Source organism: Epargyreus clarus, unplaced genomic scaffold (assembly GCF_041222505.1).
Source record: "Epargyreus clarus isolate Ecla_fem2 unplaced genomic scaffold, WU_Ecla_fem_2.2 ptg000027l, whole genome shotgun sequence".
Lineage (NCBI taxonomy): Eukaryota > Metazoa > Arthropoda > Insecta > Lepidoptera > Hesperiidae > Epargyreus > Epargyreus clarus.
The window spans coordinates 2,009,282-2,028,872 of NW_027332234.1; the positions used below are offsets into that span (position 1 = coordinate 2,009,282).

Genomic DNA, 19,591 nt, shown 5'->3' on the forward strand with positions numbered 1-19,591 from the left:
CTGTATTCTAACTTGACCTAGCTCGCGTACTCTATTTAATTGGTCCGCAAAATGTTTTCGAAAGAAAAATAAATTTTCGCAGCAAAATTAAGGCTCAAGGTTTATGATTCCAGTGGTCACCATCGTCACACTTACTTGTGTTTTACTTTATTTGAGAGGGTGTGGTTGGTGAAAACCAGGGGCGGCTCCAGCTCGTGTAGCGCCCGTGTGCAATAAAACCCAGGCGCCCCCTAGGCCTGACTTCCGAAATAAGGTTTATTTCGCGTTGAAACAAAATGTTCGAAAAAGGAGCCGCCCATAGGGCGCTCGCGTTTGATAACTGTCACCGCGCTGGCTGACCGCTTCTGTCATATTATTGTTGTACCATGATGGTCCAAGACGATGCTCTTAGTTGTCTCAGGGAGCGCCGCGGCGCCCCTTGAGACGGCGGCGCTCGTGTGCATTGCACACCCTGCAGATTACACCCTGCAGGTACACCCTATAGGTTAAGCCGCCCGTGGTGAATACTTACATAAAGGTTATAAACAAACTTAAGTAGCACTGTTAATTCTAAATCTAATTTCGCAACTCATGAAATTATACAGATTGTCATCGTCAATCCATTATTATTCCAATGTTGGGCATGACATTCTTCTCAAATTAATGAAAATGAAAATGAAACGCGAAGGATTATAGTCTACTGCCTTGGCTAAGTACAGAACACTTGATCATGAAACCCTGAGATCTTTTATTCTAAGACTTTTAGGCATGCAGGTAATCACGATGTTTTCCTTTACCGTTTGAGCAAGTAATTAATTAATCTACGAGTATATACACTTAACATATAACTTATGAAAACTCAGGGTCGTGGGATTTGAACCCTAGACCTCCCGATCGAGACTCCCATTTTTAGCTACTAGGCCTTGTGAGATATAAATTTATAATATAAATAAGAGTAACGTTAAGTAAAGTTTCCTTCCTGTTAAAAGGAATAGAACCGTTGAGGTTTCGTTGGTGAATCTGCGGCTGGACGGAAATTGGAACTTCTCGAGATTTATATACTCACTTCATTCCTTACCACAGTTCACAGCTCCAAAATTAATGTATACAGAAGGTAGTAGTGTTGCAACAAGTTGATGTTACTGTTGGGAAGTAAAATATCATCCTCTGGCGAAATAATACCTTGAAACTTAATTTTTCGTGAGGACGTTATACGACTAAGTATATTTCGTTTAGAAATAATTTTACGTAAATTCGTATTTATCGAAAAAGAAAGAAAATTCATACTGCCGAATAACTGAAAGTCAACATACAGAAGTCGGTATTTTTTGTTAATTATGTCTCGTGAATCAATTGGAAACTAGTGAACCAACTTCAAAGACACTTCCACATACAAATAATGAAGAAACAAAATGAAACATTTGTTTTAAATAAAAATTGCCGAGGATGTGTGCGCTTAATGAATGGCTGGGAAAAATATTGATAGAAACAAACTTACAATATACTGAAGCACATCTTGCATTGCTCTTCGAAAGGCTAGAAATAAAAGTATAATTTCCAATGATCAGCGAGCGGAAAAGGTGCGGGGAAATAGGAATCGTGAGGGAAATAGCAAGTAGACACGCATGACACGCGTCGGTGCACATTTTAGCAGCACGAGCAGACTCGGTATTTACTCATGTAGCTACAGATTTTCTTTTAACCCGACAAACGAGCGAGATGTTTTATGAGTGTATATATGTGTGTATTTCTTTATGCGTGTGTGTGTGTGTGTGTGTGTGTGTGTGTGCGTGCGTGCGTGTGTTTTGGACAGGTCCTGTACCCCAAACGGCTTGACGGATTTTAGCATATGAAGTGTCATTGAATTTGTCTTAATTGTAGAAATGACTTAAGCAGTTGGGTGTTTGTTTTTATGAAAAATCTCTAGTTACAAAATGGCTACAGTTGGTGATATCTATACGTGTCTTATGGGCTTCTTTCTACAAACTGGGGGAGGTTTGGGGCTTACTCCAGCACTGTGCTGTTTAATATTGTATTTTATGATCTACACAAGACGCTCAACAAACAAACTAATTGAAGCGTCGGTGATCGACGATTTCGGTGCTTTTCGGAAAGTATGAAGGAACACTTCACCCCGCACACGTTGGAGCGCCGGTCGCCGCTGCTTTTGGACGCTTGAAATTGTAATTGAACGAATAAACGCCATGCAGTTTTAATAACGAAGCCAACACAGCAAGTCGTAAAAACGCGAATTGTCGACGCTAGGTAGTCTTTTAGGGCCGTTAGTCGTAAAACGCTTCACCATAATAAAAGAAAGTACATACCTACTATATTTAAAAATATATTTTCCCATTTTAAAGACGTAACGCGAGGGTTGAATAGCTGGAAAGAGTCGTGAGCAACATGTACAAGCAGACAGCTGCGGCATGCCGTCGTTACTGCCACTGAAAACATTCTGTATAATCTGCGCATCCATACAAATGTTGCGTGGCATTTTTATTTTGATTCAACGTAAATCTAGAGAGATAAAAAATGTATAATGTTTTATAACATTTATAATAATGTAACATATAAGTATTGACCATGTGGTAGAAAGTGGTAGAACCCTTTGTGGTTCGACTCGCGGCACCACCGCCACACCTATTTCTGCCTAATAACGGCAGTGTTAGGTGTTTGAAGGGTGTGGTAAGGGAGACATACTTTCCGAGGCGTTCCACCATAGTCCTCAGAGGTAGCGGCGCATCTGTGGCCGACCTCAGGTAGGAATATCTAATCCTATCTGGGGTTGATTACAGATGTCCATGGGCGGCAGTAGCCACTTACCATCAGGTGAACTGCATGCTCGTCTACTACTCCTATATTATAAAAAAAAATGTTTTTTTTAAGATGAGTTTGTAGTCCACCTCATGATAAGTGGCTACTGTCTCCCGCGTCTGTAATTTACTCCAGATAAGATTAGATCCTACGTGAGTTCGGCCACACATTGCCGGTATCCCGGAGGACTAAGTTGGAATGTGTCGGAAAAGGCTGTCTCCCTTACCCACCTTGAAAGTGGATCACAGCAGCGTTCCAATACTGCTATAAATGGACGTTGTATCGTGGTTTTGTGTCTTAGCCCTTAGACGTAATTTTACATATAAGTAGATTTGCCTAATAAGTAATATATGATTCGGATGTATTATTTTTAAGGCAAATTTATATTCAAACTGAAATATTTGACATGATAACAAATAGGGGAAAGGTTATGTGTCGCCTATGCCAATGAAGTAAAAAACATTATTTGTAAATGTTTTTATTCGCCAAAGTGGGAACGGGTCTCTCCTATTTTATAGGCCTGAAGCGTACTCCACTATGCCTCAAAGAGTATCGTTGGAGAGGGTACGGGTTAGGAAACCCGGTTTGAATGTTTTCAAACCGAGATTAATGCCCATAACCATCCTTGTAGCCATAAATTCCCCGACGAGGTTTAACGACTGTTAAAACTGGGGCCGACCGCTAAAAGTACCATCTCTAAAAATATTTCTACATGTGGTAGAAATACTTAGTACCGAAACGAAACAAACGATACTTTGCCATTTATAAAAAAGTACTTATGGTTATTCTGCTTTTTGTTGCGTAGAAGTCATTACTTTTTTCCAAAAAAATCCTTGTAGAACTACATTCTAATGTTATGTCTGTCAATCAATGTAAAATATGATCGATTAGGAGGATAAACGCAAACATATTTCTGACTAAAATTAGATATGTTCGTTTTTTTGTCGTGATGGTTTTGTAGCTAGAAGATTTAGCTCGCTGGTAGATTAGATAGGAATCCGCATCATCAGAACATAATAAATTTTATCCATATTTTGAGATTGTCCTACTTTGGATTTCAAACAATAAAACTATTCAAAATACAACTTAAACGTCAGGACCCGTTCTTTTTCTTCTTTATGCTAACTCATACAATCGTGCCAACCAGTGATTTTATAAATAAAAACTTGTTATAAAAATAACACGTCATGAAATGAACACAAAATAATGAATTAAAATATTATTATAATAAACCTCATAACTGGCAATAACCAGGTTGACCGCAATTTTTAAATAGTTGTGTTATTTTAATTATTATTGTCTTAGAAAACCCTTTTAGTTCGAGGATATATTTTATTTATTTATCGGTGGTTGTTATTTTGTGTGTATCTTGAAAAATAATAACGTAAAAGTTCGTATGGACGATGGAAAATATAAGTGGCGCTTTAAACCAGGCTATCGATAGCAAGTATATAATGGTAGGGAGTTTTATCTAGCCCTTTCATATGACCTGCCAATAAAAATATTATGAAAGGTACGAAAAGCATATTAAGTCAGGCTCTTAAGGCTTCGTCACTGAAGAAATTGAAAAGGTTAAGGTCACATCATTTATCAATTTTGCAGAGGTTGTGTGTGAACAAAAATATTACCTTGCATTAATATAGATGTTTTATGTAAAGAATGATGTGAACCTTATGTACCTACTGCTTTTATTTTGCTTGCCTTGGTTATTCTCCTAACCGATTGAGCTCCGAACAAGTTTCTTTTGGATCAATTCATCATTAGATGAGTGACGTCATTCGAAATCAAATTTGATGGAGACCCGAATATGGCGGAACAATGACTGGGGGATGAAAATATATTTAAAACAAACCAAAAACAAATTAAGTGTTCGTTGCCACATTTTAGAGTAATCCTTATTAACTTAAATTATAATTCCACTTTTTACGCTGGAGGCCAAAATTACCACGTAGAGTAGGTAAGGAAGTCCAAACAAAATTTGCGAAACACAGCTTAAATTGCTTCCTAGCCTTCTCAATTGCGTAGACATGAATTTTCAGCACGTCCTGCTCTGAATATTCATTCATCACATACTTGCTTTGATGACTTTTACCATAAACCACCACTACCCTAAATATGACAGGATTCTCCAATATTCGATGTACATTACTGGTTTTTACCCCACTCTATCAATATAACATATTGGTAGCGAGCAATGTATGTTATTATTAAAATATGTTTGTAAGGGCGGTTATAGGGGTGTTGGTTCGTTAACTTATCTTGTTAACCGTGGTGTCGGTGTCGAATGTCTCGGCTATATATTTGCGTGGTCTACTATCTAATTAAGGACGGAGTGAAAAGTTTTCATATAATTATGAGCAAAATAATATGTGGATGTAGGTTATGAAAGCGCCATAGCCTTTTTGTGTGACTTTCATTCATGTTTCAAGTTGTTTCGTACTTAAAAGAAATGTTCATGGAGTTTTTATGGAATAACGAAATGAATAAACTCCGAATGGTAGATATTTTTTTTATATTTTTAATATGATAAAGAAGTAGCGAACAAGCATGCAGTCTATCTGATGGTAAGTGTCTACTGCCACCCATGGACATGACAATGTGTAATGAACCCCAGACAAGTCCAGAGTCTGAAGTCTGCCTCAGATGCGTTGCTAATGAGGATAATAGTTTTGTAACCGATTTAGAAATTAAGTAGAAATTAAGGAAGATTGTGTATTAATGTGTACAAGCAAGCAAGAGCGAGCAAGAAATATGTTTTTCAAAACAAAAAAATGACACAAAAGTATCGTAATAGTTATCATCTTATTATATACTATTTTTTTTATTAATTAAAAACTTAGTGTCGATTTTATCTACGTAATAAATAATAAATCGGGTTTTGTAAAAAATCACTCCCATCATAATAAACATAACTAAAAAAAATACGTATTTGGAATCTATTTTTTTCTTAGACACTGTTGCTTTTGCACGTGGATCCTGTACAGATTGTCCTAGATTCTGCAAGTTTATAAAAAGTTATGATAAAATAAAACTACATCTTTCCTGTATTGCACTTATATTTTATTAATCGCTATTTATACTAAAATGTAGGATAGTGCTCGTTTAAAAATTCAGCTCTACGGACACACAGTTTAGGAATAACCTTCAGCGTCACACCGCAACGACAGGTATACACATGTTAGAGTGTGAACTGTATTTCTTTTTTTTAGGGTTTTTCTTCCGGCCAATTAATAAACCTTCGAGAGTAACAAAAAGACGTGTATTTCGTGTTGTAGGCGGAAGGGGCGAGTGTTGCCACCTTACCCAATTACATCAAAAAATATTAATGTTGCTAGCCAACATGCTGCGGCCTCACAAGTTTTGCATGAAACACTTAACTTAAACTTAAACTCTTAATAAACAGTTTACAATTCAATGCGTTATTGATGTTTCGAACATTTATACAATGTATATGTTAGCCGTTACGTTAAACATATCTTAATCTACTTAAAAGTATTTTATTAATATTTGCTAGACCTAGTAAGGTTTAAGGAAAATGAAATTTTATGTATAAAATTCTCTTGTCACAATATAATTTACCGTACTTCTCCGAAACGGCTTTACCACATTTTCACCAAATTTTATATGCATATTCAGTAGGTCTGAGAATCACCCTTAACATTTTTTTATTTATATGTCAACACAACGTTTGCCGGGTCAGCTAGTATACAAGTCAAGAAAGAAAGGACATAAATTATTTAAATATTTGAAAATTTGGTTGCGTAATTCGGTTTCATTTAATTCTATTTTTGATTTTGCTCTTTTGTAAATTTTTAATTTGATCATTAAGCTTACGTTTAATATTTTGTAAGTTTAAAAAAGAATTAAATATAGAGCGCTTAAACTTTAATCCCGCTTCACACTTCAGCATCTCGGATTGATATATTTCAGAGCCAATTATTACCAAATGGTAATTATTGCTTCCAGCTGTCAGCGTTTCGGCTAAACATATTTCAGAGCAAAATATTACCGATTGGTGATAAGTCATGGACGACCCTTCTTCCTTATCTCCGGCCTATTGCTACATAGTTGAATATCTTCGTAACGACACTTAGCACATTTCCCAGGTCAGAGAGAGTGCTTACACTCTTCATATCTGGCGAGCCACCTTTGCCCGTTCGCGGAGCGGTTGAGAGGCGCCGTGCAGCCGTACCCACCGTTACCGTTCACCATCATGTAGTCGAAGCAGTCGGTCACACCGTCACCGTTGCAATCCTGGGAAGTTTATTAATCTATTTATTGGTGTAAAAGTCAAAGTTATACCTGACTCATTAGACTTGTGAGGTCGTTTTGCAAAATATAATAAATAAAAAGCAGCAACGAGCGTATAGTACACTCTTATACCTGCCATGCATACGGTGCACCGGAGAGGTCTTCCTTTTTTCTTTGTTTACGAGGGGGAAACCTTCAAAAGGTACCCAACGACGTGGGAGCGACGCCGGGTTATGTGGGATTTTTACCGCACTAAAAACCACCCCGGTGGCCGTCCTCAACGCTTGTTGGAGAACTCCGGGATCTCCGAGGGAACACAACAAGAGTGCTCCAAGCGCGATGCCCCGATCGGGCTCTGCCCTGGGGGAGCACTTTTGGCTCCTCCCAAACCGTCTGGTGTTTATGACGGTATGCGACCACACATACCGTCGTCCTTCCCGGGGTTGCTTGCTGGACGGTTCGAGCTCCCACTCTCGCCGCCCGCAACCCCGGAAGCCCCCTTTTAGTCGCCTCTTACGACAGGCAGGGGATACCGTAGCTCTATTCTATTTCCGAGACTACAGGGACAAACCGGAGAAGTCTTCCTGTGCACGTTTTTGAACCTGTGCAGACGACCGGCACAAGATCAAAAATCAATTATTTTGTGTGACACCGTAGGGTGCGTCAGTTTTCATCACGAGTAGGTCTCATCGCAAACAGAAACTGAACACGTGCGGTTGACCTGTACAGGTAAACTGCGCGGGTAAACCGTACGGTAGATCGTAGCGTGTATGGCTTAGGTCACGTGGTGACTGCTGCAAATGAACATGGACCAACGAACAAATATACATTTATTCCTCTCTAAGGTCGATCATGCATCCCTGAGAACTTAATCATATTCATCGTTATTTGATTACGTCCTTCATACAATTATACAGGAGTGCTCCTCCATTGTCAGTAGGCAGAAAAAGAGTAGGTGTCGGTGGTAGCACAGCGATCGAAAAATTGATTATTCAAAATTGGAATTCACGTAGGATTTAGAATTTTTATTTAATTAGTTTCGATAATTACCTTTCCGAATCTTTGTAGATATCCTTCAATAATCTTTTGCGAACAATGATAGTTTCTGGCGCAGTCCTCCCATGCTGAAAAAAGGTGATTGTTTTTTTATTTTTGTCTAACCATAGACATGTATATAGTAACAAAAAGTAATATGAATTATCTTTTGTTTTCGAAAGTGTATATTTAAGGTTCGGGATAATTATGTATGATTCATTCCTTCCCTTATGTGGTAAGGGAGACATACTTTTCTGAGGCGTTACAGCTTAGTCCTCAAGGTAGCGGCGCATTTGTGGTCGACCGCAGGTAGGAATATCTAACCTATCTGGGGTTGATTACAGAAGTCCATGGGTAGCAGTAGCCACTTAATATCTGGTGGATTGCATGCTTGTTTGCTACTTCTATATTATGAAAAAAAAAACTCTTTTAAAACTAACAAAAGAAATTACAATGTAATAAAAAACGGGGCAGTCTATGGAGACTGTCGATAGAAGTGAAACTAAGTAACTTGTGTGTATCGTCGAGCTATTAGGTATTTTTGATTTATGAAGACCAGTGTTAATGACCAATTTAAACTTTAATCCTTGATTATAAAGCGTACGGTGACGACGACTCAAATTCCAAGATTTTTATTCACCCAAAAGTGCCGAAAGAAGTTTTCACTTAAAAATAGAAGATACATTTAAAAACGATTCATTTCCATACCATGGTTTCTTTCTGGATCATCTTCAGGGAACACAACCCGACCAGAGTCCACCCAGTACACTCGCGAGATGTTGAACGGCCCGCAGTACCCTTGAAGGAGTGTAATAATTTCTTATTATACCTTAACGCAAGTTATATTTAGCCACTAGCGATCAGTGATCCAACGCACGACTGCACCATCATCATCAACACATTACTGTCGCACTGTTCGGCACGGGTCTCCTCTCAAAATGAAAAGGATTAAGCTATCCTCCACCGCGCTGTCTAAGTGCGTATTGGTAGACTTTACATACCTTTAAAAAGTTTTTTAAAGATTTCTCAGCATGGAGGTTTCTTCGTTATTTTTTCATTCTTAATTTAAGAAAGTGATAATTAATGTCTAATACGCAAATATTAATAACATAAATATAAATAATATATAAATTCATAATTAAATATTAATAATAGGTAACTTTAAAAAATCAGAAGTGCGTGGGATTTGAACCTCGGGCCCCTCGATCAAAAGGCAGAGTTTCTTGTGCACTAGGCTGCCCCAACGGTGTATAAAACTTTGTATCTACAAAGGAGCACAATCACTTATCTAAGTGTACACAATAGTGTCTACTTGCGTCGTGGTACCTATACAAACTGCGGGGTTATGTGCTTTGATACTTCTTATAGTAAACAACTTTGTAGCGCTGTTGTTTTCTGGTTTAAAGGGTATCTTAAGAAAGAGACGCCTAGGGAGCATTCCAACTTAGTTTTAAGGCATCTGCAGCCCACCTCAGTGGAAACTTTAGTCAAGCTTTCATGATGATCGGTCAACCAATACTTTATACTTAAAGCGCAAGCAGTTTATGAGTAGGTACTTATACCAGCATTATCTTTATATATTAAGACTAGCTGTCCCAGCAAAAGTTGTGTTGCCATAGAAATAAAAAAATGTTAAGGGTGAACAACCCTTATCACTTAAGGGTATGAAAGAAAATCGGTAAAGCCGTTTCGGAGGAGTACGGTAACTAACATTGAGAAACGAGAATTTTATATATAAGATACTAGCTGACCCGACAAACTTTGTACCACCTCAAAATCTATTTATCAAATATATTTCATATAAAATATAGCCTATGTTACTCGTGGATAATGTAGCTTTCAAATGGTGAAAGAATTTTAAAAATCGGTCCAGTACTTTTTGAGCCTATTCATTACAACCAAACAAACAAACAAAGTTTTCCTCTTTATAATATTAGTGTAGAAAATATTTACCTGCGGTGCATCCGTGTGATTGGTCACATTTCGTGGACACATGACACAGGCAGCGGTAGCACGCCTCCGTCAAATTAGGTATGAATAAACCTGAAAAAAATATATAGAACTACAGACCTGGGGGCCTACCACCATTTTTTAAAAACCATCATAGTTCAGGGAAGTTTTATTTCAATAGTGCATCAACATTATTTTGTTTCGCACCACGACCTCCTTAAAACAGTATTGTTTTATTCCTGCCGAGTGATGTAAAAGAAATAGTAATTTGTCTATTCCTTATCCGAGAGGAAACGAGACATCGAAACTAGTGTCATCTCTTTCGCATCACGGTCTAGATTGTGTTCCATCATACGCAGTTGAACAAACTTAAACCCTTATTCTTTTTTCGCTTATCCATTGTATAAAATTAACTGAAATTGTCATATTTTGCTTAAAAAGTTATATTTCCTGCAAAAGAGAATGAATAATTTCTACCGCCATAATACAAAACTGCTTATTGTAATTTTATAAAAACAATCTTACTTTAACGAGGTCGTGGTACGAAATTTCAATGTATGATTAAAATAATATTGTTTTAAGAAATGGTAGTAACGCCCCTATGTCTAAAAACAAATACAGGTCTGTGGGTAGAACAATAGACAACAGTGTCTACTAGGTTATGTATGATCATCCTAACTAGGTAATATTATAAATGCGAAAGTTTGTTCATTTTTTTACTACTTTTTCACGCCTTAACTATCAAACCGATTGTCTTGAAAATGACATAGGGTACCTTCTATCAACAAAATACTGTTTTCCGGGGGATAGATACCTACAAACAATTATTGTTACAGAATTCAATGTGAGCGGAGCCGCGGGTAATAGCTAGTTGATAATAAAACTCATACATAGAGTATAGAAACATGCTAGGATTCCTTGCGTCGTGGTTTCAATTGACACACACAAAGATAAATACACATATACACACACCCAAAAAATAATTCATATTTTTTATTTTCAAATTAAGACTTTAATTATTCATCGTTTAATACCTATCCGGCTATCAAATCAGTGACTCTACGTGTCAGAGTTACAAGGTGTTTTAAAGTATGCTTCATACGTTACAATCGCGAATCTTCGATAGAGAGGAGAGACGATAATAATCTCATAGTCCTTTTCTCAAATACTTCTAAATTCAAGCTAGGCACTAGAGCGCGTGTCTCGAGTGTAAAACGTGTGAGATGGTCGCATGCTTGAGACGAAATTTCACGCTTGGAGCGCGAGAGGAGTTTTACTAAGATGTAGCTAACCGCAGTTATACAGAGTGTTAGTCTGCAGGTGCATTTAATGTACAATTTGGTGGGCTGGTCTTTTTTAAGGTGCTAGGCAAAGATCTTCCAGCCCATAGTCTTTTTGTCGTTAATGAACGACTCGCCACCATAACTTGGTTAAGCAGGAAAGGCCACTAGGGTCACCAGCAACGACACAATTCGAAAAAAACACAGATCTCAGCCTACAATTGTTTGCTCACTTAATAAGCGTTAATTTTAACGCTGAATACGTTTATTATTTATGCTAATAATGCAATATAAAATTTTAGACAAGTCCTATACATAAGAGTATAAATAGAGATTTATTTATTTTACAATTTTAAATTAAATATAGATAGCATTGGTGTTTTACAGTCATACAAATCGACATACGGACATAGTTACTGAGTAAGGTATGAAAAGCGAAATTACAAGACGTCTCGAGTGTAGCGCTCTCGTATGTGAGACGATGTTCACATTCTTAGAAATGGAAGAGACGACGACGTTTTTTTCTAAGTTTTCCTAGTTTCTAAGAAAATTTCATTCAAATATGAAAGAATTGCCAAATACTTGATAACATACGTATCATACATTACTCAGACACTTCTTCCTATCACGCAGGATTGTACCCGCGTGCGGGTAGACCGCATGCATGCTACTCGCATCCTATTGTTTCCTATATACTTCTCCTGACATTTAAACCTCAGACATGCGTTACGCGAAGAGACTGCAGCGTCTTCACACATGCAGGTGAGATATATGCACATATAATACCGCGTGACAAGAAAAAGATTCCTAATAAAATGAAAGAAATGCACAAAAGGACTATGTGCTATTTATATTAATTGTATTTAAATAACACGTAGATACACGTACACGTAGATAAATGCGTCAATTTAAATCGAACGCTATTATATAAGAACGTACATAATATGCCATAATTATTATTATAATAACGATGATTCAATATCGATTTTCCTCCTTACTGTAATTACTTAATGTGAAATAAGCGATGCCTTCGGACCATTCTTAGCCATCTTATAAGAAGTGACACGTGTGTTCATTTTTTTATTGTAACTACCGAGCTTGCAGGCCACCTGATTGTAAGTGGTGACTGCCACTCATGGATATCTGATTCGGTAAAAAGCTTCATAAAAACAGGATTTCATAAGCCGATTACGGATGCGTACTCATGAGGAGTCCTCATTGAGGACTAAGATTTTTTTTTTATAATATAGGAGTAGCAGACGAGCATGCAGTCCACCTGATGGTAAGTGGCTACTGCCGCTAAGGTCGGCCACTGATGTGCCGTTGAGGACTAAGCTGGAACGCCTCGGAAAAGTCTGTCTCCCTTACCACACCCTTTAAACCGGAACACAGCAGCGCCTAACACTGCTGTTATTAGGTAGAAATAGGTGTGGCGGTGGTGCCGCCGGAGTCGAACCAGAAAAGGGTTCTACCACCTCAGTAATATGTTCAGCCTCATATGTGACTCAGCCAAATACCGAAACGAATAATTTATCCGCTTATCTAGTTGGCTTTTTTGAACTTCATTATATCACATTTTAATTGTAAAGATTACATTTTCCTATTACATTTTTCTAGCGGTAAAATCCAACGTAACATAAAAACGTGAAAAACCCTACGTAAGAACCCATCATTTTTAAACATGAATTAAGTTTTTTATTAAAACAGCTTATTTCTTCAGAGTAGTAAATGATAAATAAAGTTGTTTTCTTTTTTACAAAAAACAAAGGTGTTTTCCTCAACGATACCTAATGCTAAAGGTTTTCCTTACCGTTGGAATTGTTCCATAGTGTGATATAAGTAAGGATGCAAACTAGTATGGCAAGTTGGAATCTGCTCTCCATTTTATTTCCAAGATATATTTATTATCTGTAAAGGAAAACAACAATTATTACACAAATGGACTTAAAAATTAATATCCTGTTTTAAACATGGAACTTTATCGTGCAAACCTTTTTGATTATTTTTGTGAGTGTAATGCATCTGTAGCACTTCAGGTAGGACTCGAATTCTATCTTAGGTTGATTAGAGATGTCTAAGAGCGGCAGGGGCCACTTAACATCAGTGAAACTGCATGCTCTTCGACTTCTTTAATATTTAATATTTCCATTGTTGAATTGACTATACAGGGTGTCCCGTATGTACCACGACGAACTTGGGGTGAACCTATGTTCTCCCAAAGTTTGTCGTGGTACTTACGGGACACCCTGTATATTAATAACTCAGTTATTTAAGATTCTATCACCATGTTTCGACAAAAAAATCCTTTAATGAACACAGCTCTGGCAAACAGGGAAGCTTATCGCTTCCTTTAGGTATTCAAAACTTCTAAGTGAAGGTAGTCTTGTAACAGGACTCCTGTTGTTAATGTCTAGAATTATACCACCTGCTAATCCTACACTACCATTAAGGATTCTGACATACGTCGAGCTGTCTTGTTTAATTAGTAAAACCGTCTATTCAGTATTTTGAGGACATAACCTAGTTTAATCCTGTTCGTGTTCTTTCATACTATATTTACGCTTTTATAGCTTTAGCTGTATGTATTTATGTAACGGAATCTTTGCACTTGATTTTTACGTACTTTGAACCGTTAGATTAACTAACATGTCTTTTGAATAGACAATAAAAAATAATATACACACATACAATACATAATACATTATACAATATAGCATGAACTAATGATAAGGCATTTTCCTGTCATGCGGGTTTGTCCACATGTAGATCTGGTCCGCATGATCTATACTTTTCCTGTCACCTAAGCCAAATGACTGCGGGACTCGAGGCCGCAGCGGGTTTATTCACAGGCGAACATCAACTCGCGTGACAAGAATAATTGGCTAAGTACAAGTCGAACTCTCACATTGAGGGTGTATTTACAAATTTTCATCTATTTTTATGTATCCCATTATTTCCCATCCCCATTTATTTTCAAGATTTTTTTGTATTTGTTGTTCTAGACGTGCCAGACGGACAGACAGGCTGTATAATAATGATCCGTTTTTACTGTATGGGTATGGAACCCTGAAAATGCCCTGAAAGTGTACTTAAAAGTGCGTGCGGTCATTCGTGTCCTGCTATACTGACTTAACATGTTGACCCTACATGTAATTAATAACGTAATCGACTTAAATCGAACACCTAGCAAGTAATTACTGATTTATACGAGTACCTATGTACTGATGAGAGAACGTACATAGATGCTCTTAGTTTAAGTACACGAGATTATGTTACTGTGTATAGTTATGGACGCCTTGCTCAGCTATGGGAGTTAGAATTTTTAAAACTAACTCCCAAGTATGTAGTCTGAAGTCTGGTAAAGAGACTTAAAACTGGAATTTTGAATTGGGATTGCAGCAATGGGACTTAAGTTTTGAGTCCCTATAACACTAATTTCATACCTTAATGTGCTCTTTAAGGCACGGAAGCGTATATAAAATTTAATAGTCACCCATTCAACTCTGCTATCCGCTTTCAACACTGCTGAATACCTTTGTGGGTTGGCTACATATCGATGGGGCTATGGTCCTTGCAAGTTTTAATAGTTTTTATAACCTTCTATTTCTTTAACCTTCTATTTTTGTACCTACTTAATAACTCACCTGCTACCAGTCTATATTTGCAACCAGTCCTACAGGACTTGTTTTGTTGCACTTCTAGTTTGTACCGGTTAAGTTAGTTGCTAAAGTTGGTGAGATTGTGTTTGACCGCGCAAATTTTTGAAAGTATAAGTTCGATTTTTTATATGATAGGTCATTTATGAAGGAAATCAGGAAATGTAAACACAACTTGACCTCTCTAAAGTACACGATTTCATATACGAATACGAGTATACCGAAGGTTAATGGAAATGATTCATCATCATCATCAACCTATTACCGTACCACTGGGCACGGGTCTCTTATCAGAATGAGAAGGATTAGGCTATAGTCCATCGCGCTGGCCAAGTGCGAATTGGTAGACTTCACATACCTTTGAAAAAGTTTTTTTTTTTAGACTTCTCAGGTATGCAGGTTTCCTTACGATGTTTTCTTTCACCGTTTAAGCAAGTGATTATTAACTTCTAATACGCACATAACTTTGAGAAATTAAAGGTGCGTGTCTGTATCTGAACTCTGTACCTTTGATGAAAATGATTATCACGAGTTTTTTCCTACGTAGAATGTGGAGAGTGGGACTATTGGCAGTAGAGATAGTGGAAGAGTGGGAAAACTATCGTGGATTTTGTATTTAAACACAAATGACATCATATATCGATATTATTCAACATGATAAGTTTGGAACCTATAGGGAATTTATAAAGTATGTGTGACGTCTTTTATAACATTGAAGTAACAAAAAGGTTCTGCCAAATCAGATTAGAGATGCGTTGTGACTCCTGAGTCCTGTACCCTTACCAGGAGTTTTTACGTTTTGACAAATATGACAGTTTTGGTATTTGTTTACGTATTTGCCCATACAATTTCCAATCAGCGCCCCTAGCGGATTGTGTCAGAACTTGGAAATAGTATGGGCCAATACGTAAACAAATACCAAAACAGTCATATTTGTCAAAACGTAAAAACTCATGGTAAGGGTACTGTGAACTAAGATAGTCGTCTCTTACGTAATCCTTCCACTGAAACGCAATACTTGATCATGTATAACACATTCAACAGCATTTATTAATATCGCTAAGGCTTTTGTTCAATATAACGAATAACAAATTAAAATGCAGGTATAAACTATATTTAGCATTTAAAAATAAGGTAGCATCTTTTTATGTGTTTAATGTTCTTGGGTGGGATAAATTTAGCATTGAGGTAATAAATGCAACAAAAACTAAATGGAGCTTGCGTCAGATGCATTTTATACTCGTAAGATGCATAATATGTATGAATGTAGGCAGTGATAGCATAGTGGTTAAGAAAGGCCTCTTGATCGAGGGGTCCGAGGTTCAAATCCAAGGAACCTCTAACTTTTCAAAGTTATGTGCGTATTAGATATTAATTATTACTTGTTTAAACGGTGAAGGAAAACGTGAGGAATCCTGCGTACCTGAGAAATCTGTAAATAAATAGTTTCAAAGGTACGTGAAGTCTAACAATACGCACTTGGCAAGCGCGGTGGACTATGGCCTAATCCTTCTCATTCTGAGGGGAGACCCGTGCCCAGCAGTGGGACAGTAATGGGTTGATGATGATAATATGATATAATATAAATTTTCGTGTTATTGATGTAAGTTTAGCTCGTAATTACCCGATTGTGTTTTTTTTGTATTGCTCTTGTAATATTGTTTATTACATCATATTTTCCAAGCCGCTAGACGGATTTATTTACTTAAGGTATCCTTATATTCTTTTTGACAAACCCAATGTTATTAGATAAATGACGTCACTAAACGAATAAACAGTATAGAGATGCGATAATTTGAAGTATTTTAAACACAGATTTCAGAAAGATATTAAGTAATTGTCTTTTATAAAGTTACCCAGGGATTCTTTATGGCGAATCGCAATACTTTAAATGAACCAGGAAATGCAAATCTTTATATAAAAAAACGAGCTTCAGTATGTTATGTCCACAAAACATAAAAATTGTTAATGACTTGAAATGTTTACACAACATTTCTATGTAAAAATATTTTATATATCTATTATCACTAAATTCCCACGGACCTATTAACTTCCTTAATAATTAATATCAATAATATTTACGAGTAAGTACTGAGATAAGTGCAATCATTTAGCTAATAAAATGTTACTTTGATTATGTATCTTTTTAGAAAATCTCCTTATAATAATAGCGGCATTATCGACTCAAAGGTCAATGTTGAGTTCATCAGCGGTAGATACCGTAGATACTAATTAATACTAATTATTCTATAATAAAGTTGCCGTATAATTGTTCGCTATATCCGCTATATATAGCATAGAAAAGTGTTTTATAAATTAACGCGACCCCAAGTGAGTCGCAAATTCGCTATATATGGTGTTGCAAGGGATCGCGTAGAATACTATATACTCTTTAAATAATTATAGATCAAAAATTAAAAACCACGCTAAAATCGCACTAGGAAAATCGTTAATCCTGACCATCCTGATGAGGAGAATGGGATAAATTTATTGAAATTGTGTATTGTCATCGGTTTTTGATAATTGTTCAAAATTTTAAATTAATCGTACCGTTCAAATGTGGGTAAAAATCGAGTTCAAAGATTCCGTTACATACATACATACAACCCAAGCTAATAAAAGCGTGTTAAAATATATTTGTACTGACAAAATTTTAATTTAGGGGTACTTTTAGGAACGTAATTATTCAACTGATTAAATGCAGTATGTAAATGACACTTAATTATATAAATAAATAAAAATGTCGCACTGTTTTGGTATTCGCGACTTAACAAAGTCAATGTTAGAAACTGTGGAGGATAAGGGGTTGTAATATTTGTACATAATATCAGAGTCGTGTCGTGAAAAGAATATTAGAAATCGTTATATATATATATATATATTTCTTATGTGCGTGTGTATGTCACTGAACTCCTCCTAAACGATTGGACTGATTTTGATGAAATTTGTTGTGTGTGTTCAAGGGGACTTGAGAATGGTTTAGATTCACAATTTAGTCCCTGGGAAAAGTTTTTTTAATTAATTTTTAATTTAATGATCTTTAGCAAAGTTGTTGTCCAAGAGCCCACGAGGGTTTGGGAGTTGGTAAGACCAATTTTCGACAGATGGCACCACTATCATTCCAATGCAGGTACAAATTTTCGTTTTATGTATGTCATATTATTTCTTTAAATTGCGGGCGAAGCCGCGGGCACCACTAGTATTTTATAAATGTTTCAATATAACAGGTATTAAAAGTAATATGTCGTTTCATTTCTCGCAATGCTTTGTTAAGTTGAGGTACGTAGCGTATTTAAATCGTGAATATATTTATGTAAATTGATAAAATATGTCTGAAGTAATGATAAAATATCGTTAAATGTAAACTTGATAAATATTATCTCATGTGTTGGTTTCAACTATAAGTAATTGTATGGGTAATACTATTGAGAACCTGTTATTGTATGGTAATACGAGGAAATAATTACACTAGTTTCACGTTTTTCCAAGTAAAGGTTTTAATTAATTGCAATTTTTATAATACCTACTGGCATTTTTGCTGGTAAAGTATACTGAGATATATAAGAAATATAATATGTACCTACTTATTTATCGTAAAGTTACTTTTTTTTAATTCGTGAAAACTACGGATTATATGTTTCATATGAAAAGTATTTTATGATCGTAAAATTTGTTAATATATAATATATTTGGTATATTAAGTATAATGATAAATATGTTGTGCTAGGTACCTACCTTCTTCAAAATAAATTAATTTTATTTATTTATTTATTAAAGTGATTATTAAAAAGAAACTTACCTAAAACCTGAAGCAAATTTAAACCAGTCAGTTTAAATATTAGAACTAACAAACACTTATCATTTTGGTTTAAAACGACACTTTTTACTTAATAAGTAGCGAAACAGAAGACACTTGCTTTCTCACAGGTTTGCAGCGGTCTAGGGTTGGTCCTTGTATCTCGTACACTAGTTTTTTGTTTTTTACACATAGGAATCAGGTTTTCACGTCATTCTACGTAAACTTGTTGGCGAAGCACGGCTGTACATTCCGGCGTATAGGTCAATAATGCAATAATGACGCTTATAAAATGTAACAATAAAAAATATGTAACAATAAAAACATACTTATAAAAAGCGTTCGTTTTTGCTATGTATACTTATAACGAGGTATATTTAATTAGCGTCCTTGGCTTATGTACGTAATTTACCGAGGCTCATAATAAGATTAGTAAAAGTATAATCCAACGGCCATTGGCTTCACGGATCGCACGACTGGCTCAAATACGTAGGTAAATAAAACTAAAATAACATGGATTTGTATTTTTGTATTTAAATAGAAAAAAAAACATTCTCATTTACTGATGCTTAAGAGATTTACACCCATTATTAATATTCAATCTAATCAATGTTTGACTAACAAAGATGAATATTTTAAAATGTGTCAAAAATTATCAAATGTCAATCAATCTTCAGTGGGTAAAACATAAGATTGACTGATTATTTATTAACAATGGACGTTAGTCGGATGAAGATTTTCCTCGTTCAGTGTAGAGTATAATATTCCTTTGTTTGTTATTCCATAACTCAGTTCAGATTGTATTTTTTATCACGCGGGTTTATGACCGC

The 19,591-nt window shown here is 36.1% G+C and overlaps 1 protein-coding gene across 1 annotated transcript; it reads right to left on the reverse strand.

The window, feature by feature from the left end:
* Nucleotides 1-5,831: 5,831 nt before the first annotated feature.
* On the reverse strand, nt 5,832-19,005 carry LOC140754159 (lysozyme). The gene is made up of 6 exons (XM_073089107.1): nt 18,765-19,005; nt 13,120-13,217; nt 10,033-10,122; nt 8,788-8,877; nt 8,095-8,168; nt 5,832-7,047 (listed from the first exon to the last, which is right to left on the reverse strand). The coding sequence occupies exons 2-6, from the start codon at nt 13,190-13,192 to the stop codon at nt 6,901-6,903; spliced, it is 474 nt and encodes a 157-aa protein (XP_072945208.1). The 5' UTR covers nt 13,193-13,217; nt 18,765-19,005; the 3' UTR covers nt 5,832-6,900.
* Nucleotides 19,006-19,591: the final 586 nt, after the last annotated feature.